Source organism: Podarcis vaucheri (assembly GCF_965113315.1).
Source record: "Podarcis vaucheri genome assembly, chromosome: 12".
Lineage (NCBI taxonomy): Eukaryota > Metazoa > Chordata > Lepidosauria > Squamata > Lacertidae > Podarcis > Podarcis vaucheri.
The window spans coordinates 38,402,409-38,424,844 of record NC_138750.1 but is presented as its reverse complement, the minus strand read 5'-3'; the positions used below and the strand labels follow the sequence as shown (position 1 = coordinate 38,424,844).

General features: G+C 41.0%; 1 protein-coding gene across 4 annotated transcripts in view; it reads left to right on the top strand.

The window, feature by feature from the left end:
- The window catches only part of ZNF804B (zinc finger protein 804B), a gene marked incomplete at its 3' end in the record, with an annotated part of 315,429 nt that overhangs the window by 272,452 nt on the left and 20,541 nt on the right, over positions 1-22,436 (top strand). For all 4 annotated transcript variants that reach the window (XM_082194120.1, XM_082194121.1, XM_082194118.1 and 1 more), the window contains one exon: positions 17,002-17,145. In XM_082194120.1, the coding sequence (XP_082050246.1) occupies positions 17,002-17,145 (144 nt within the window). The remainder of the gene's footprint in view (positions 1-17,001; positions 17,146-22,436) is intronic.

Here is a 22,436-nt window from a genome sequence, read left to right as displayed (position 1 = left end):
GTGCTCAGTACAAGTGCTTCTGCTACGTGCGCAACTGATATGTTTAGGAAACTGCTAGACCAACTTTTTATCGCAATGACATGCATCCCGGACTAAATTCATATGAATATAACTATTGTATTCCCCCCCAAGTCCTTATATCATGAAAAATGCCCCTTTCTCATGAAATCCCATGGTTTCTTCAACTAAGCTGAAGAAACCATATAGTCAGATATTTGGCGTCAATGAGATACAGTACAAAGGAGGACAGTTGTTGCCAATAGTGCATTGAGCCTGTTATGTGGCTTTAGTTATCTATAAGAAAATACGTCCTCTCCTCTCCACCAGTCAACTTTGTACCAGTCTCTCAGTGGGATCCACAGATAGAGCTCCCATTGAAAGCAGTGGCTGGCATATTGCAGTGCACCTGTCACCTGAGGAAGGTATGCTTGGAGATTTGCAATATTTATTATAGAGTGGAGCTGATTGTTTTAAAATGAGGGGTTTTTTTGTCGAAATCTATATGTACGACAAATGATTAGGAGTATGGCTCTCTGGGCCAAGAGGTCTCACAGTTAGTGAAGGACCAAAAAGCATCCTGGGAGCATCCCTATGGTGTGTGCAAAGTATTCTACAACAGGGTTGGGGAGCCTGTGGTCCTCCAGCAACTCACATCATCCCTGCCATTGCTGGTCAAGTTTGATGGGAGTTGGAGCTCAACAACACTTAGGCGCAGGTTTTCCGCCTCATAACTACAACTTAAAGTACAATACATAAATATTAGAGCCTAATGTGCCTTTTGTCAAAGTGAATTGTTTTATGATTTGGACTTGCTGGAATAATGTGCTGTTTTTTACCGTTCTCAAGTTTAACAACTTAGTAGGGAGAACCATTCCTGACCTCTCGGAACTGTACATGATGTAATAATCACTGTACCTGCCTCAGATCAATAAGCAAGTTTAAAATTATGGTTCCCCACCCCCGCCCCCCATGGCAGACAAGTATAATTAGGCAATCAGGCAATGGAGGTAGATGTGATTATCTTAAAATGCACATGAGAGCTAATTGGTTGCTATTTTAAACCATCTGTATAGTAGAAAGCAAACTGGGTGTTTGTTTCAGCTGAAGAGGATAGAATTGGAAGGATCAAGTACTTGTGAGCAGAAAGTTCCAGTTGTTTTGTCACAAAAGGACATTTTATTCTTGTTTACTCCCAAACAATTAGATTTTTGTCTTCAGTGGAGTGGAATAAGCTGTAAATATTTAATTGACAGTTTATCATCAGTAAAAGAGGAGAAAGAGACAAATTAGATTTGGGATGATTGCCAGTATGACAAAATCCTCCCCCCCCCCGGCTTTTCCACAAATGTTGCTTATTAGGAATGTAGACACACACACCCTAGCCTTGACTTCTACAAAATGTGTCTATACTTAATTAATGCTATTGCATCCACATTCTAATTTATGCATTTTAATTATACAGAGAGGCTTGTGAATAATTAATGTTATTAAAACAATAGGTCATAAGAGTAAGCTTAAAAACAGCAATCAGTAGGTTTAACAGGGTTACATAATCTCAGGATAGCTCCGTTAAAAAATAGTTTAACTGTTTCATTAAATGAACATTATACTTTTATTTAAGGGGCTAATGAATTAACAGCCTTCAGTTGAGGCCACTTGAGGGAGAGCCCATGGCCAGTCGATGGGTAACAGAAGTTTACATCAAGGGCCTTATAGGCATCATGTGAGCAAACAGGCAGAAACAGAAAATGTAGGAAAGGAGGACCCAGGTATCCATAGGGCAATTATATGTGTGTTTACTCAAAAGTAAGTCAACCTCTGTTCAGTGTCGATTACGTCCTGATACTGTATAGAATAGTATTAGAAATCCAAAGATGGGGTAGGATCTCAGGCACATTCAGCGGAAAGGTGTTAGGTAATAAATGATGTCATGTAGAGTGGCTGGGGAAACCCAGCCAGATGGGCGGGGTACAAATAATAAATTATTATTATTATTATTATTATTATTATTATTATTATTTAACCTAACTGGGACCAGATATATGGTAGCCCCATAAGAGTTCTTCTCACAAACAGTAGAGGAGATTGCAACCTTTTTGTTTAAGCTGCCATCCCAGTCTACATTATTATTTTTTGTTTATTAATTTTGTCAGTCTCTTTATCTTGCACAGGGCAACCTAAAGTGACTTATAACCAAACAAGCAGACAATTAACCCCACATAGGAACATTAAATCCAAGAGGAAAGAGAAATACGTTATACATGATGGAATAGTCCTGATTGGAGAGAGAGAGAGAGAGAGAGAGAGAGAGAGACTCCTAGAACAGAAAGCTACCATGTCAAAGAGAAGGCTAAACTAAATGCAAATCTTTGGGTGTGGAGATCATGGAAGAAACGGCTGGTCCCTGGGTTGTCACCATATCATAGTTTTCTATACCATCCATGCTAGACCAGACACTTTAAGAGTTGAGAGGTGAGAATCTGTCAAATGAGACATATTTTTGAGCATGAGAAACCAACTGGCAGAGAAAAATGTGATGTGCTGCTTCAGGGTTACAGTATCATTTGGCTGCATAAACTCCAAGTGCAAAAAACCTGAATGGAGTTCTGGAATTTATGGGTCATTGACAGTGTTTGCAAATGAAGATCTGTAACAGACAGAAGAAATAGCACAGCATTGCTTATTTATAACCGATTTCTGGATGCCAAGTGCGGGCAAACTAAAGGGTCACACATGGCTTGGGAGACAGGCTGTGGGAGTGTGTACTTGGAATGGAGTGTGGGAATACAGTCATGGGCAAAAGAAAGTGCACTCTCTTTGAGTTCTGTGGTTTTACATATGAAGACATAATAACAACCATCTGTTCCTTAGCAGGTCTTAAAATTAGGTAAATACAACCTCAGATGAACAACGACACACAACATATTACGGTGTCATGATTTATTTAACAGAAATAAAACCAAAATGGAAAAGCCATGTGTGAAAAACCAAGTACACCTTGCGATTCAGTAGCGTGTGGAACCACCTTTAGCAGCAATAGCATGAAGTACGGTAGTTGTTTTCTGTAGGACTTTTCCCATCTTTCCCATCGTTGTGGGGAAATTTTGGCCCATTCTTTTTTACAATGTTGCTACAGTTCATTGAGGTTTGCTGGCATTTGTTTACGCACAACTCCTAAGGTCCCACACGGCATTTCAATTGGGTTGAGGTCTGGATTTTAACTGGGCCATTGCAACACCTTGATTCTGTTCTTTTTCAGCCATTCTGTTGTAGATTTGCTGGTATGCTTGGGATCCTTGTCCTGTTGCTTGTCCCAATTTCAGCCAAGCTTCAGCTGTTGGGCAGATGGCCACACATTTGACAGTAAAATACTTTGGTATACAGTCATACCTCATGTTATGTTTGCTTCATGTTACGTTCTTTCAGGTTACATCCTGCGGTGACCCGGAAGTACCGGAAAGGGTTACTTTCCGGTGAGTGTGAGAGGTTTCACCACTCACACATACGCAATAGCGCTAAATCGTGCTTCACGCATGCACACAAGCGCTAAATCGCACTGTGCACCTACGCAGATACGGCGCTTCAGGTTGCACTCTTCTCATGTTGCAAATGGGCCTCCGGAATGGATCCCATTCACAACCAGAGGTACCACTGTTCAGAGGAGTTCATGGTTGACTCAATGAATGCAAGGTTCCCAGGTCTTGTGGCTGCAAAACAAGCCCAAATCATCACCCTTCCACCACTGTGCTTGACTGTGGGTATGAGCTGTTGGTATGTGCTGATTTGCTGTGTTTGGTTTTTGCTAAATGTGGCGCTGTGCATTATGGCCAAACATCTCCACTTTGGTCTCATTTGTCCAAAGGACATTGATCCAGAAGTCTGGTGGTTTGTTCAGAGGCAACTTAGCAAACCAAAGCCATTCTGCCATCTTCTCTTTAGAGAGACGAGGCTTTCTCCTGGAAACCCTTCCAGACAAACCATCCTTGTTCAGTCTTCGTACTGTCACAAACTATAACATTTAATATGCTAACTAAGACCTGTAGAGCCTGAGATATACCAACTCTTGGGTTTTTTGCGATTTCTCTGAGCATTGCACAGTCTGGTCTTGGGGTGAATTTGCTCGGACATCCACTCCTGAGAAGATTGGCAACCACCTTGAATGTTTTCCATTTTTGAATAATCTTTCTCAGTGTAGAATGATGGTCTTAAAATTGGTTGGAGATGACCTTAGAACCCTTCCCAGTTTCATGGTCAGCAGCAGTTGCTTCTCTAAGAGCATTGTGTCGTCTTTCTTCCTTGGCATTGTGTTCAAACACACCCGAATGCTCCAGACCAGCAAACTGCTAAAACTTCAGCTTTTATAGAGGTGGGCACACTTGCTGATGATCAGTTAAGCAAGGGCATTTGATTAGCCTCTTAATTCCTATGGAAGCAGTAAGGGTGTACTTAGTTTTTCCCTCTTGATTTCTCCATCTTGGCTTTATTTCTGTTAAATAAATCATGACACAGTGTAATGTGTCATGTGTCGTCGTTCATCTGAGGTTGTAATAACCTAATTTTAAGACCTGCTATGGAACAAATGATTGCTATTATGTCCTGATATGTAAAGCTACAGAATTCAAAGAGGGAGCACTTCCCCCCCATGACTGTATGTTGGGAGGAGGGCCCCCATTAAAACAAGCGTCTGCCACTAAGTTGATTCTACATTTACAGTCGTATTTCCTCTGCATGGTGGATGGGCTTTGTGGGAAGAGACATGCTATTTCATATGAGGGAGCACTGCCCCTAAATGCTTGTCACTTGGGACTTGGTGTTTAGTTCAAGATTTTTAAAATCCCCAAATCTCATTTATTGAGACTCTTATCTATTTTTGACAGATTTAAGATTTGCATTAATATATATATATATATATATATATATATATATATATATATATAGTGGTGTTCATCTTTTGCCAGTCAGAATGGTGATCTCAAATGGCTGGGAAACGTCCTCTGAATTTTCCTTGCAGCTATGACATGCCTGTATTTGGTCAGCATTGTAACAGTGGTTAACTTGCAATATCAGACTGGCAAAAGGTATAGCCCCCCCCCCAAAAAAAAAATGCTTCTGAGATAGTGTGGTTTTCATTCATTTGCTTTATTAACTCAGGTGGTGATCCTTGAGTGCATACACACACACAATTCATTTTGGGAAAATTTTCTTTTTGTCCTTGCCATGATCTCTGGTTTATTTTATACATTAATTTGTGCCTGAGCACACCTGGCACACCCTCTGCACCCTCCAAAGCTTAGGGTATATACATGGATGCAGTCTTCCCTGCCCCCACTCTTTTTTCCATGGAGTTTACTCCATGATCTCTCATCCAGGTACTGACCAAATCCAGATCTTTTTTCATTCTAGCAACATTTGACACATCATGTGACCTCAGGCCATGCCCTGTGCTCAATATACCCCATGCTCAATAATATCCGCTGAAACCTCGTAGATATGTGCTATTTCTGACCAGATTGCAGGAAGCCACTTGGTGGTGGCAACATGACTTGAACTCTTTTTAGCTAACTTTTCATCAAAGAGGGTGGATGTGACAGCTATGGTTTGGAATGAAAGAGCATTGAGAGGTCCCCGTTTCAATCTAATAGTTCTTGGCTTTTGAACTCACCTGCTGATAAGTAAGGATAATAAAAAGGGAGACCCCTGAGGAAGTTTCAAAATGGTTGTTCCCACAAACTCTATCACCTTCACCTCCAGATAGGGTAGCCATATATCCTACTTGACAGAGGACAATCTTCTATTTGACAGGAGTCCCCCATTTGAAGAGCTGTCCAATCCAAAGCTAGTATAAAAGATGGGATGGGGAAAACAATACAAAGGGAGAGGAGGAGCTATAAAATTTCCCTTCAACATTTAACACCTGCTCACCTCCCACTATGATGAGATATATTGTATTCAGTGCTTTTCTTCTAGGGGGGGAAAAGGTGGTGGTACTGTGTATCTTGAGTACCCCTGGGGGGGGGAGAGAACTGATTGAATTTCTGTTTAAATTATAGCAATTATTAGTTGCACCTTTACATACAAAGTTGGCACTGTGTTCTCTTTTGGACAATCTTGGTGTAACACTCCTAAGGCTAAGGAATGAATTGGGTTGTGAACCCCACCTCCTTAGTGTTACATCTTGTAAAACTACAAATTGTTGGAGTGTGTCATGTAATGTAATTTGCTGTTGTTTTTGTTTAGTCATTTAGTGGTGTCCGACTCTTTGTGACCCCATGGACCAGAGCACGCCAGTCACTCCTGTCTTCCACTGCCTCCAGCATTTTGGTCAAACTCATGCTGGTAGCTTCGAGAACACTGTCCAACCATCTCGTCCTCTGTTATCCCCTTCTCCTTGTGCCCTCCATCTTTCCCAACATCAGGGTCTTTTCCAAGGAGTCTTCTCTTCTTATGAGGTGGCCAAAGTATTGGAGCCTCAGCTACACAATCTAATGCAGCCTAAATGCAGCCTGATCTATAGTGCATTTGGCCTGCTGTTTTAAATGCCAAGAGCATGTTTGTTCTTTTTGGTTCAAGATGTATTAGAAAAACATAATTGTCCTCCAATTTAGCTCAGCAGCTAACATGTATGAAATGGCAGGCTGTGCGCGGCACGGTGCGTGTGCATTTATCTGTGTTCAGTTGAGACAAGATGCCTCCACCCACACAGTCAGGAATTAACTTCCCCGAGGAAGGTGCTGAACCCTGAATAATGACAACACCGTTGACTCACACTAAAATCATTTCAAACAGACAACCCCCTAACAATGGTAAAAAGGGGGAAGGGAGGAATAAGCATGATGCTTCACCGGAGACAGGTACTAAAAAAAAATAGGAGCCGTGCCTCGTTGGAGCATATATAGAAAGCAGGAGTCGGAAAGAAGCGGCAAAGATGGCATTCTGTAAAGGGCATTTTTGTTTCGTTCTCTCTTTAGAGAAATGCATTTGGAACAGAAAGCTGACCGGGTTGCTTTCTGTCAATGAGTAGGAGAGGAGTGGGGTTGGGGGTTTCACACCTGCCCCACTTTGGCTCATAACAGCCTCCACAAGTTGATGCCTAAAAATTGATAGTGATGAGCCTTTGTGGGAAGAACAGTCCACAAGTGGGAAGCCACCATTGAAAAGACCCATTCTCATGTTGCAATCCTTGCAACCTCCCATGAAGGGGGCACACAGAGAAGGGCCTCGGATTATGATCACAGAGTCCAGATCAGTTCATGTCAGGAAAGGCAGTCTTGAAATATTGGGGTCCTGGGCTACATAAGGCTTCTATTGTCTCTGCTGCTGCTCTGTTTTGACTCCGGAAGTTTTAGGTATCCTTGTGTTCAAATAAACATGCCTGTATTTTTTTTGTAAGGGATGCGGGTGGCTCTGTGGGTTAAACCACAGAGCCTAGGGCTTGCCATTCAGAAGGTCGGTGGTTCGAATCCCCGCGACGGGGTGAGCTCCCGTTGCTCGGTCCCTGCTCCTGCCAACCTAGCAGTTCAAAAGCACATCAAAGTGCAATTAGATAAATAGGTACCGCTCTGGCGGGAAGGTAAACGGCATTTCCGTGTGCTGCTCTGGTTCGCCAGAAGCGGCTTAGTCATGCTGGCCACATACGCCAGCTCCCTCGGCCAATAAAGTGAGATGAGCGCCGCAACCCCAGAGTCGGTCACGACTGGACCTAATGGTCAGGGGTCCCTTTACCTTTACCTTATTTTTATTAAAAAAAATTCCTTCCAGTAGCACCTTAAAGACCAACTAAGTTAGTTATTGGTATGAGCTTTCGTGTGCATGCACACTTCTTCAGATACACTGAAACAGAAGTTGCCAGATCCTTCTATATAGTGAGAAGGTGGGGAGGGGTATTACTCAGAAGGGTGGTGGGAATGGGAGATTGGCAGATAGCTGAGATGAGCCTGTTGACGACTCTTAACAACTGTAATAGGTCTTACAGGAAAAGGCAAGGGGTGAGAAGGTGAGAAATGGCTTAGTCATGTATAATGAGATAAGAACCCAATGTCTCTGTTCAGACCAGGTCTCTCCATGGTTTTAAGTTTGGTAATGAGTTGCAATTCAGCAGCTTCTCTTTCCAGTCTATTTCTGAAATTCCTTTGTAGTAAAACAGCTACTTTGAGATCTTGTATAGAATGTCCTGGGAGATTGAAGTGTTCTCCTACTGGTTTCTCTGTTTTGTGATTCTTGATGTCAGATTTATGTCCGTTTATTCTTTGGCGTAAGGTTTGGCCTGTTTGTCCAATATAGAGAGCTGAAGGACACTGTTGGCATTTGATGGCATACACAATGTTAGACGATGAGCAATTAAATAGTCCCGAGATGGTATGTGTGATGTTGTTGGGGCCAGTAATGGTGTTGTCCGGGTGTATGTGGCAGCAAAGTTGGCATCTGGGTTTATTGCAGGCTCTGGTGCCAGTGTCCGTGTTAAGTCTGGTTGTAGTATTATTGTGGGTTAGGAGTTGTTTAAGATTGGGTGGCTGTCTGTAGGCAATGAAAGGTCTTCCTCCCAGAGCTTGAGAAAGAGAACTGTCATTGTCCAGGAGAGGTTGTAGATCTCTGATGATGCATTGTACTGTTTTAACTTGGGAGCTGTATGTGATGACTAGAGGTGTTCTGTTATTTTCTTTTTTGGGTCTGTCTTGCAGTAAGTTCTCTCTGGGTATCAGTCTGGCTCTGTTGATCTGTTGTCTAACTTCATCTGCTGGGTATTTTAGTTCTGAAAAGGTTTGCTGTAGATCTCTTAGGTGAGAGTCTAATTTTTATTGTATTTTTAATATTTTGTTGGAAGCTGCCCAGAGTGGCTGGGGAAACCCATCCAGATGGGCGGGGTATAAATTATTATTATTATTATTATTATTATTATTATTATTATTATTATTATTATCTGCTCTGAGAGTTTTGGACTGATATGATTTTTTTAAACTAACAAATACATTCACCCTGACAATCAATGGTTTGGTCACAGATCAGCACAAGGTAATTTTCAACGTAGTTCAAAGCAAGAGATAGGAAGCTCGATCATGACAATTATTGGTCAGTTGATTTAAAATAATTGATAACCTGCCCTTTCTCCATATGGGCAAGGTACAACAAATAAAATTTTCAAGCTACTCCCGTTGTTTCAATTGGACTTCATCTTGCTGGATTATGCCCCACTAACTTTAAAATTACGTTATTGATTAAATAAGAATGTGCACTTCCTGTGTCTTGTCAGTCTCTCAGTGGCTTATTTATCTTATTTAATCAATTCGTAGCAGAATTGCTATTACTGCAACCCGGAGTTGTTCTCCTAATTTTAAGCCTTAAAGAGTCCCTAACTTTCTTGTTCCCTCTAGGCATCTTGCCTCACCTTGGCTTTAAAATAGGTTCTCAGCTTTTATAGTACAGTATGGCAGCTGAAAGCTTTGACATGTAAAACACTCATTGGCAAAACTAGCATTCCCTGAGAGGCTTAGCTTATTCCCCCAGCACGTGTACACATTCATACATTTTTGCTTCTCTTAGCTGCACTCTGTGCTGATAAAGGGATTAGTGGCCATAATCATTGTACTGTAACATCCTGTCATTATAATGTTTCTCTTTCTGTGCTCTTGTTCTTTTGCATTGTTGAGTGCTGTTTTAAAGTACAGCTGAAGGAGTAATTAGTCTAGAGGGTAAATGCTGCTTTAATCTGCCCGCAAAGACTGACGTCCAGTAAAAGGCTCGCTTGAATTCCTTTAGATCAAACCTGAAGAGCATTTTCATATCACTGCAGTGTTTTTTTTTTTCAGAACAGTGAGTGAGTCACCCATCTTACCTTTGAGCCACTCATCAGGCTTAGCGGTTTAGATGCTAACTTCTTACTACAGACCTCCATGGTACTGCCAGAACCCCATGACCCAATATATTTTGCTGCCTAAGGAAAAATAGCTAATGGCATCACCGGTTCCCAAGTCGAGATGCAGATAGGGATAGGTATATGCAATTTTGCCTAATAACACATTTTTGAAAAGGGATTTCCCCTTAAGTAAGACATTTTGCATGTTATTTTCAGTAGTATATTCATCTGCATGAACAGTATATGCATTTTGCACGCATTTACTTGCATTGCAAAATTTGGAGAAGCGCACATTTCAGAAGATTGCTATGTTTTGGAAGGTTTGCATTTAAAGGTGAATAGAACCTCATTTCTCTCTCATACTTAGACGTAGATTGCCCAAGACTGGCCATATTACAGTCAAACTAGCCAGTTTCACTCTGAGACACACCTTTGCTGGTATTTTATTGTTTAATTATGTGCAGGACCACTTCCAATTTTGCATTGTGACTGCAGTGTGCAGGGAAGCATGGGTTTAATCTTTCCCTCCCCAGCTGTGATCCTGACCACAAGATTGTGCTCCATACCACAAGTAGGGTTGGAAAATAAGCTACCATTGTTGTTTTGATATCTTGCCTCTGCTTGCACTGTGGCAGGTGGGGTGTGACTGTAATTTCAACAAAGAAAAGACTCAGGCATGCTCCCAAACCACGCGATTTGGTTCCATTTTTTTTTTTATAATAATTTTTATTACATTTTTTCCAAATTACAGATAGAACAGAAAAAAGAAAGAACATAAAGAATAGAAAGAAAGAAAAAAACAGAAAATCACAACCATTTCAACAACTTATTTCAGATTTCTATCGGACTTCCCCACATCTCCCACATAGTGCATTCTTGACAATAAAGTTATCAGCAAATTATAACCTTATTTCGTGTGTTTCTTTGTATTTTCAATTGCAGTTTAAGTTTAAATCTCTTATTTTCCATTTACTCTAAAAATATAACATATTGTCATTTTTACAAATATAACATAATATTTTTTTTTAACCCATTTAAACTTTGATTCTTTCATAAATATTATCCACTTTCATATGCATTCCACTTATGTTGCTGGGGCTGACATTCCAAATCATACGGCATCTTAAGATTCATATAATTTATAATACTTTTGCAAATAGTCCTTAAATTTTTTCCAGTCCTCCTCCATTGCTTCTTCTCCCAAATCTCGGATCCTTGCAGTCATCTCAGCTAATTCCATGTAGTTCATCAGTTGCGTCTGCCAGTCTTCCAGTGTGGGCAAATCTTGAGTCTTCCAATGCTTGGTGATGAGGATTCTTGCTGCTGTTGTAGCATACATAAAAAAGGTTCTATCCTTTTTTAACACCTTCTGGCCGACAATGCCCAGAAGAAAGGCCTCCGGTTTCTTGGGAAAGGTGTATTTAAACACCTTTTTTAACTCGTTATAGATCATTTCCCAGAAAGCCTTCACTCTTGGGCAGGTCCACCAAAGATGAAAAAATGTCCCTTCAGCCTCCTTACATTTCCAACATTTATTATCGGACAAATGGTAAATCTTAGCAAGCTTGACTGGGATCATGTACCACCTGTATACCATTTTCATAATGTTTTCTTTCAAGGCATTACATGCCGTAAACTTCATACCGGTGGTCCATAACCTTTCCCAGTCCTCAGACATAATGTTATAACCAATGTCCTGAGCCCATTTTATCATGGCTGATTTAACTGTCTCATCCTGAGTGTTCCATTTAAGCAGCAAGTTATACATTCTCGATAATAACTTGGTCTTTGGTTCTAACAACTCTGTCTCAAGTTTCGATTTTTCCACCTGGAATCCTATTTTTTTGTCTAACTTAAAAACCTCATTAATTTGGGCATAGTGTAGCCAATCTTGCACCTTACCTTTTAATTTTTCAAAGCTCTGCAACCTCCAATTACCTCCAATGTTTTCTATTATTTCCCAATACTTCGGCCAGTAGGCCTCCATATTGGGTTTTTTCCGAGCTTTGGCCTCTATTGGTGATATCCACCTCGGAGTTTTACTTTCCAATAAGTCCTTATATTTTTTCCAGACCATAAATATTGCTTTTCTGACAATATGGTTTTTAAACATTCCAAATGTTTTTGCCTTGTCATACCACAAGTACACATGCCAACCTAGCGAATTGTTAAAGCCTTCCAGATCTAGGACATCAGTGTTTTCTAACAGAATCCAATCTTTCATCCAGCAGAAGGCCGCAGCTTCATAGTATAACCTTAAGTCCGGCAGGGCAAACCCCCCTCTCTCCTTTGCATCAGTTAGTATTTTAAACTTTATTCGGGGCTTTTTGCCCTGCCAGACAAATTTAGAGATGTCCTTCTGCCACTTTCCAAAACAATCCACTCTGTCCACAATCTGCAAGGCCTGGAACAAAAACAACATTTTTGGCAAAACGTTCATTTTTATAGCTGCAATTCGGCCTAACAAGGATAGTTTCAATCTTGACCAAATTTCTAGATCTTTTTTCACTTCTGACCAACATTTCTCATAATTATCTTTAAATAAATTCAAATTCTTGGAAGAGAGATTGACCCCCAGGTATTTCACTTTTTTAACAATATTTAGTTCTGTTTCCCTCTGAAACCCCTCTGCTTCATTAACTGTCAGGTTTTTCCCTAACACCTTAGTTTTTTGTTTATTCAACTTAAAACCCGCCACCCGACCAAATTTCTGAATCAATTCCAAAACTCTTTTTGTACTAGATTCTGGCTCCTGTAATGTTAAAACCAAGTCATCTGCAAATGCTTTCAGTTTATATTGTTTCGCTCCGACCTGGATTCCTTGCACCAGCCGATCCTTCCTTATCATATTCAGCAAAACCTCCAGGACCGAAATAAACAATAAAGGGGAGAGGGGGCACCCCTGACGTGTTCCTTTTTCAATATGAAGTTCTTCTGTCACCACATTGTTCACTATCAACTTAGCTTTTTGTTCTGAATAGATTGCTTCTATTCCATTCTCAAACCCCCTTCCCACTCCCATCCCTTCCAAATTTTTCTTCATAAATTTCCAAGAAATATTATCAAAGGCCTTCTCCGCATCAATAAAAATTAAGACTGCTCTGGTGTTAATATTTGTTTGTAAAGGTTCCAGAATATCGATAATATTCCTAGTGTTATCAAACAAATGTCTACCTGGGAGAAAGCCAGCTTGGTCCTTGTGAATTACTTCGTTTAGAACTTTTTTAAATCTATTAGCCAATATATCTGCAAATATTTTGTAATCCACATTTAGGAGTGAGATGGGGCGATAGTTCTTAAGTTGGGTCTTTTCAGTTTCCACTTTGGGTATCAATGTGATGAATGCTTCTTTCCACGTATCTGGTGCCTTCCCTCCCCCCATAATCTGATTACAAACCTCCATTAATGGTTGTATCAAGAAATCTTTTAACGTCCTGTAATATTTGGAGGTAAGTCCATCCGGGCCTGGAGATTTGCCTAGCTGCATGTTCTGAATGGCATCCTCAATTTCCTGTTGTGTTATTTTACAATTCAAGATTGACCTCTTCTCTTGTGATAGTTCTGGTAGGCCATTGTCTTTCAGGAATTGTTCTATCTCAATTGCTTCCTCGGGTCCTTGTGTATAGAGTTTTTTAAAATATTTCTGGAAACACTTTCTAATTTCTCCCGGTTTCTGAATATTTTTCCCTTCAACTTCTAGATTGGTAACATAGTTTAATTTTTGTCTCTTTTTCAACTGCCAAGCTAGCAGTTTCCCACATTTGTTCGCAGATTCAAAAGATCTTTGTTTCATTTGTTTAATTTTCCATTCCACTTCTTGGTTAATCAATTTCGAATATTGTGATTGGTGGAATTTGATTTCTCTTAGAGTCTCTTTTGATTTTGGATTCAATCTTAGTTTTTTCTCTCCTTCTCTTATCTTCTCCAATATCTTATCCTTTTTCCCATTCCAGAATTTTTTCTTAATCGTATTCTGTTGTATCAGAAACCCTCTCATAACAGCTTTGCTTGCGTCCCAGATTATTCTTTTTTCCACCGAGGTATTCAAGTTAATTTCAAAATAGTTCTTTAAAGCTTTTTGGGCCTTCTTTACAATCTCTTGATCTCTTAACAGGTTGTCATTCATTTTCCATCTGAAGGAGTCGGCAGTAGTAAATCTCATTTCCATTTTCAGAGCGTTATGGTCGGAGCAAGTCTTTGGGCAGATTTCTACTTTTGTGGTCTTAGGTGCCAGCCCTCTAGTTGTCCAAATTTGGTCGATTCTTGTCCATGACAGGTGGGCCTCAGAAAAGAAAGTTCCTTCTTTACCTAGGGGGTTTCTCGTCCTCCATAAGTCAATTAAATCCATCTTGTCAGTTAGTTCAAAGAAAGTTTTTGGTAGTCTTCCATCTTTGGTCAAATTCTGGTTCTGTGACTTATCCATAAGGGTAGAGACGACCCCATTCATGTCTCCCATCATAATGATGTTAGAATAGTCCAGATAGTCCAGTAGTGTCTCATGTAGCTTCTTGTAAAATTCTGATTTCCCCTCATTTGGTGCATAAATTCCTAATATCAAAACTTTCTCTCCTTGAGTCTGTATTTCAATAGCCAGGATTCTTCCTTGTTCATCTTTGAACAAAAATTTTGGTGATAAATTCTCCTTAGCGTAGATCACCACGCCTCTCTTTTTAACTCTATCTGATGAAATAAATTCTTGGCCTAGTCTTTTGTTTATTAACACCTTCCTGTGGAGCCTGGTCACGTGGGTTTCTTGCAAACAAATTATGTCCAAATTTTCTTTCTTTAAAATATGAAAGATCCTTTTGCGTTTTTCCGGGGAATTTGCGCCATTAATGTTCCAACTGTACAGCTGAAGAGACATCCTGTATCAATCTGTTGTTGCTCTTTATGGGGCGTCTTCTTTTTTATCCAAATCCGAGGGTGCTAGCTCTTTTCCAAACTCTGGTGGAGGCCAAAGAGCTGCTGCTCCTTTCTGCAAGTCTTCTCCGTGGTCGTGTAGAAACTTCTGGCTGTCCTCTTTCGTTTTGATTTTAATCTTCTTTCCTTTGTAGTTGAATGATAAGCCTTGTGGAAACTCCCACCTGTATGGTATTCCGTTACCTCTCAAAAGTCCAGCTAGGTCGGTGTAGTTAGATCTGAGATCCAATAGTTGTTTAGGGATATCCTTGTAAATTTGTGCTCTTCTGTCCTGGATCTCAAGTACTTTGTTAAAATGTAGGTCAAGTAGCTTGTCTCTCTCCTGCTTAGTCCTTAAAATGATCAAACAGTCTCTAGGCCTGTCTTTCCTGGTAACTCTTCCCAGTCTGAATGCGGTTGTTATTTTAAAGTCTGTATCTTCCTTTATACCCCAGAATTTAGAAAATTCTGCTGTCAAGAAGCCAGTCAAGTCCTCTTTCTCAATCTCTGGGATAGAGCGTAATCTTAAATTATTTTCCCTGTTTCTCAGTTCCACCAAAGACAGGTAGGCCTGCTGGTCGCTGATATGTTTATGGAGCGGCCTTACCTCTCCTTTCAATTCATCCACTTTCTGAATTGCTTGACCTGCTTTTTCATTCGCAGCCTCGGCCAATTTCCGATTTTCAGATGTAGCGTCCTTTAGATTCCCAATGTCTTGTGCATGCTTAGCCACCTGTTCAGAAAGTTTGGTAATTGAAGATGTGGCTAAGTCAATTTTTGCAGTTTGATCATCCACTTTTTTATTCAAAATTGCAAATTGTTGTAACATTTCCTCTAAAAGAGTGCTAGAACCCCCAGCTGCCATATCCTCAGTTGTTGACTGTTCCGCTTCCTTAGATGGGGTTGTTGGTGATGGTACAACTCCCTGTAAGACAGCAGGGACTGAAGATCTACGAGCCTGGGAAATCAGGGTTGTTTGTACCAATTGGCCTTTCCCTGCTTTCGACGCAGCTCTTGTTTTTGGTCGGCCACTCATTCCACACCTGTCTTTGGATTCAAGGTCAAGCTGTCAAGAATTCCATGGGAAAGACAGGCCTCAGAGTAAATAACCAAACCACAGAGAGTCAAAACAAAGTTAGTTCTCAGGAAATTGTAAATCCCAAACTCCACTAGAGGGAGTATTGTTACAGTTCAGGAAAGAAGAAACAAAGTTTCAGTCGCCATTAAAGTTCCTGCAGTTAAATAAATTATCAATAGTCTTTAGAGAAGACCTTTTCCCTCTGGCAGAGCCCTCTCAATGTTGCCACAGTAGTTTCTCTGGAGGTGCAAGATACAGTTATTTAGTTGTATCCACCAGTGATGCCTCTAAGTATCCATTTCAACTTTGTATGTGTATCCGCAAAACAGCCTTTTGCTCCGCTGCGAGCCTGGGACTGGGGTTTTTAGAGTTTTAAAAGTCCAGCAGAGGAGAGGGTCCCCAAGTAGAATAAACACAATAGCAAGGAAAATAAAGATAACTTGCCTTTCCCTTCAATTTCTAACTTCACCAGACGTATGATACTTCCCGTTTTAAAACCCTTTTGTATTGCTTCCAGCTTGTCAGTTCCTTTGCCTTTGATCACTAAGCACCACCGGGAGACGGACTTCCTTTTTCTCGTCTCCCGCTTTCAGCCAAATTCATAAATTTGTAATCCAATTTCAAATAACTCTTACTCACGAGTAGTTGATTTGTAATCCAATATTAAGGAAGAAAGGTCGGCGCTCATCTGTAACAGCCGCGCGGCTTCACTCCCGCAGAAAGAGCGATGAATCCACAGCACCGCTTCCCCTCCGCGCTTCCGGAGCCCCTTACGGGGTTCCTTCTTCGTTTTGGGGGTCGCTCTAGGTGCCCGCCGGATCCCACGGCCACGAGCTCGCTCTGCTCGTGGTTTATCTTAGTGGGTCGTCGCTTTGCCGCAGCGAACGACCCTTTCCTGCGGAGCCCCTCTTCGCAACGCAAAGAGGACCGCCATTACTCGTTTCGCGCCGCCTCCGGAAGTCGATTTGGTTCCATTTTTTGAATGAATACCCCACCAGCACTTCTCCCTGGGAGTAAAAATATGTCACTCAAAATCAACTGCCTGAGACAGCTGCCTCACTCTGCCTAATGATAGGGCTGGGAAGTACATGGGACTTTGTGGTGAAAAACTGGCAATAACCAAACTGGCAATTGGATATAACCAAATATTTTTCCTCTCCCTCTGCCCTTCTAGGATTTTGCTGAAAAGGAGAAGGCAGCGGCAAGGGCTCTAGAGGATGTGAAGGCTAACTTCTACTGTGAATTATGTGACAAGCAGTACCATAAACACCATGAATTTGACAACCACATCAATTCCTATGATCATGCTCACAAGCAGGTAAGCCTAAAAAGTCATTCAAGATATAGCCATGTAAAATAGGTAGGGTATACATATAGAATCATAGAATTGTAGAGTTGGTAGCTTCTTTTTAATTTGCTGTGTCATATTCCTGTGGTGATATGCTCTCTTACATGACATGACAAGTTGCACCAACTCACATGACTAGTTGAACCACTTGATATCAAGTAATATTATTTTTGGGGGGATGAGCCAGCCGACCATGTAATATTCACAAGTATTACAACATGGGGTTGGTTTCAGTGTCAAATTGTTTCTATGTTTCATGTGTGCATTTGTGTATTTTTTAATTGTTTTTATTTTTTAAAAAATTATTGGGTTACAAAAGTACATACAGCATCTCTGCTTTCAGTTCATAGAATTTGATCTACGGATCAGTCATATTTGATTGGATACATTAATATTATAGACAGTATAAAGTTGGGGGGAAAGAGAGAAGGAGGGTAGTAAACTTTAATTCTTCTACATCAGACATAAACAAACTCTGGCCACTGGTCTTATTAGCTAGGGATGATGGGAATTGTAGTTCCTAAACATCTGGAGGGCCAGAGTTTGCCTATGCCTGTTCTACATAGTGTATGTGTAAGGTTTTTGTGTCAGCATCATGGGGGCAGGTTCCATTTGTATTGATTTATTAGTTTTTGTTGGCAGTGAGAGAGATTGGGGGGGGGGCAGGGCAGGGCTTGGTTGCCTTTAGTTGACTGCAGTGAGTTTTGTTTGCGTGTACGAGGGGAAGGGGAGTTGTTCGGTCCACTTAGCCATATTGATTCATACGTTGTTGGTGGGTTCCAGTTGTTGTCTTGTTGAGCTGTGTATGTAATTATTACATAATGTGATATAGTCATGTAATCAGGCAGAAGACCAATGTCTTAAGACACTGTCACCCTTAAGAAAACATGGCTGATTGAGGGTCAGTTGTGTTAATTGCATACCATGGTCCCAATGAAAATCCCCACTTGTGCTGCTCTGCACCCTGTGATGGATGTTTCTGTTGGTGCCAATGGATGCTTCATTCCTGGGTCGAATAGTTGGGGGGGGGACTGGTAAGCATGACCTTTATTGCAACAAGAGCATGAACTAGAATAGTCACATGAAGGGACTGTCAGAATCAGGGCTGTGATACAGAGGGAGGGAGTTAACCACACAGAGACACACTGCAACTCCATCCCATGCTGTCATTCACACTAGTAGCGAAGTTTCTTTTTTTCTTTTTTAGAAAAAAGAAGAGGGGGGCAGAGAAAAACAATAATGAAATAACAATAACATGTAATTAAGGTTACAGAAATATGTAGTATATATGTAGGTAGATAAACTTATTATTTCCCTTAAGTATACATCAGTTCATGAGTCACTATGGTTTCGATAAATATGTTCCAAATATTATTAAATTTGTCCATACATCACCTTCATCTGAAAGTGATCTGTTCACAGGTTTCAAGAGTTGTCGTGTTGTCTATCCATTTATCGGGGAGGGGGGCATATTTTTATGCTTCCAATGTAGATTTATTTTGATAGTAGGGAAGTTTCCTTCCCAGGGCTAATAGCAGTTGGGCATTGTGAGATTTCCCATCAAGACCTCAGCAGGCAGGGATGGGTTATATCCCCACTCCTCGTGTGCTGAAGTCCTGATCCACTAGCTCCCTGCTATTTATTTTTAAAAGCAGAAAAATGGACATATTAATTGCAATCACACAATTAGAATCACATCTGGTTTTCCCAGTAAGATTCAGGCGGGGAGCCGAATGCTTCAAGAGACACTCGCATACATCACAGAGGGGAAGGGATGACTCCACTTCTCCCCTACAAAGTCAAATACAACCCATAAGCTATACATGGCAGACTACTGAAAAGTTTGCCGAACTGCCTTTGAGGGGAACAGATCTGCTTTACTTGTCGCTGGCCTATTATGGATGCAGTTCAAAGAACTTTGGATCAGGCTATTAATTTCAATTCCGAACAGGGAGTAGTTGAACTCCAAAGGAATCTTGTTTTGCATTTTCTCTTTCCTCCTTAATATCCTGCTCATCGCCTTACTCAACAGCAAATCAGCTTCTGATTACAGGTTCCAAGGCTCATGAGGGACAGTGTTGTTGATGAAAGTCGTGAATTTCACGAGTGTAATCAAGGCCACAATTTTGGCCCATTGTTTCCTCAGACAAAACTGGGTTAATCATGAATTCTTATTTTATATATATATTATATTAAAAAAAAATCAGCTAGTGCTGTTCTCCACACCACTCAATTAGTCTATAAAAGGCTGGTAATGATATAAAACAAAAATGGTTTCAGATCCAAAACATGTGAAGTTAATCCTATAATCCCTCTTCCCTATACAAAAGGATTTATTTGCAGCTTCAGTTGCTTTTTCTACTTGTCAGAATTTTCTGGGCTCAGATCGATCCATTCTAAGCATCATCATCCCTTTCTTTCTCTCTCTCCCTCCCCCCTCCCCCATATCCCTCATGTTTCTCAGCCTTGGTGATTTATGCAAAACAGAAAATGGAATGTTGATGCATCAAGTCAGTTTGTCTTGGCTGCTCTCCATCATAAAAGATCATGGTTAAAAGCAATAAAACTCTTTTTAATTTTAAAACTAGATTTAGTGCTCTGGGGGGGAGGGGGGAAGACAGATTGGCAATGGAAGGAACAAATGGCCTATATTTTATAAAACAAGCTAAACTTCATAGAGAAATGACAGCACATGCTTCTCACCGCTGCCCTACTAGGTATGCTAATGTTCCCGATTAGTGGACCCGTAAGGGTGAGAAGAAGCGCATCAAAAAATGGCAGGTTTGCACTGTGATTCTATAAACACTTACCTGGAAATAAGTGTCACTGAATTCAATAGAATTTACCACAAGGTAGACAGGCTAGTTAATAATAATAATAATAATAATAATAATAATAATAATAATAGTAATAGTAATAATAATAATTCATTATTTATACCCCACCCATCTGGCTGGGCTTCCCCAGCCTCTCTGGGCAGCTTCCAACAAAATATTAAAATACAGTAATGCATCAAACATTAAAAGCTTCGCTAAACAGGGCTGCCTTCAGATGTCTTCTAAAAGTCTGGTGGTTGTTTTTCTCTTTGACACCTGATGGGAGGGCATTCCACAGGGCCGGTGCCACTACCGAGAAGGCACTCTGCCTGGTTCCCTGTAACTTGGCTTCTCGCAGTGAGGGAACTGCCAGAAGGCCCTCGGCGCTGGACCTCAGTGTCCGGGCAGAACGATGGGGGTGGAGATGCTCCTTCAGTTGTTAAAACTGCTAATTATTTTATGATGGTGGTGATGTTGATGATTAGCTAGAAATGAGTCAGATTCTGTTTCCAAGCTTTCATATTTCCCTGGTCAGTAGTTGTTTTTGTTTTGTTTTGTTTTGTTTAAAAAAACATTGGCTTTTCAATAAACATCTCTCACATATCCACAGAAATGGATCTAGCTTTCCTACCATGCAAAGTTCCACTGCATCAACCACCACCCAGGAAATCATATGACGGCGGTGCTCTGAACTTCATTCTGTATGATACTGTAGTTGGCTCAGATTCAAGGCCAGAAGCCAGCAGCAACTCCCCTGCTCACACATTTTCTACTATAAATTCTGCAGCAAGGTGTTGCTGGACTACAGCTCCTTTCATCCTGGCCCATTGGTCCTGCTGGCTAGGGCTGATTGGACTCCAGCTCCAGTAACATCTGGCAGGGTCACCACGATGGCTACCCTATTAGGCCAGGGATCAGCAACCTTTCTGGGCTCTGTGAGCACATTTGCAAATTGAAGGAACTGTTGTGGACGCATGGAGGGTTTTTGATGGGGGCGGGCTCCCTCCCCAACTGTACCTCCTCACCCCCTAAAAAAACTCTCCTACACCAAAACTAGGTCCCCCTTTTGAGGTGGGGACAGCTGGTGAATTTGAGAGTCCGAAGAGGGATCTCTGGAACATTTCCACCTTGGTTTTCAAACAGCTTAGTTCTTGAACGTTTTGGCTCCCGAACGCCATAAACCCAGAAGTGACTGCTCCAGTTTGTGAACTATTTTTGGAAGCTGAAAGTCCGATGGGGGCTCCACAGCTTCTGGCTGGCTGAAAGAGCTTCCTGCAGCCAATCAGAAGCCGCACTTTGGTTTCTGAACGTTTTGGAAGTCGAAAGGACTTTCCGGAACAGATTCCGTTCGACTTCCAAGGTACAACTGTATTGCTAAATGCAATGCCACACAACATTACATGTTTGCTTGCTATTCCTTTCCTAAATTGCAGATGAAAAGAGCTTGCTATTTACAAGTGTGATAGGTGAGCTGGTTCCCCACAAAAGGCACTCTGTTGCCTGGGGCCTGTGCCGGAATTGCAGGCCCAGATGCACAGCTTGCAATTTAGCTGATGTGCTTTAACTATGAAATGTCAGCCTACCCTTGATATATGTCACCAACACACCCAAATGAATTCCAGTTAATGAATTAATATGTAAGACATGTCAAAAAGCTTGAATGAGTCTCCAGAAAGATAGAGCCTGGCTACTTAATGAAACTTAAAATCAACGCTGTTCGATACAAACAGAGCAGCTGTTTGTACAACATGCCTAGTTGCATATGAGGGCAATACTGAATCCTAATTACCCTAAAGCTTGTGCTAATATTTTTCCATAAAGGGATGCAGGGATTTAAACGATGAAGGTAAATGGTCTCTGGTGGACAGAGGCAGATTTTAATGTTTCGCTTACATATCTGCATCAAACAAATTTATTTATGCACCCTTCCCAGCCCTTATCTTTCTATGTGAATGGCTTTTGGACAAGTTATCTAAATCTACACAAAGATAAGTCAAAAGAAAGACTTATTCATTCATTTTTTCAGTTTATTCCCCACCAGGTCCCAAAGAAGGGTACAACAATGTAATTTTTAGTTCAATTTAAAATTCGGTGTTAAAACAGTTAAAACAAATTACAGTCACAGAAATAGGGTGGGCCCTGAAAACATATACTTGGTCAAAGGCCAGAGTAAGGATGTGTATCTCCACCATGTGGTGGAAACGATACAATGAAGGTGTCAGGCGCAACTCTGTGAGGAGGAAATTCCACAACCGAGGAGCTTCCATGGAGAATGCAGACTCCCAGGCCACCCCCAAACTTCTGAGAGGTCTGAAGGCAAGGAGATGACCTCTCTGCTATTTGAGGCCTAACTCATTTAGGAGTTTAAATAATAATGTGAGCACCTTGAATAGTTCCTGGAAATGAACCAGCTACCACTGCAGCTGTTTTACACCAGTGTGGTGT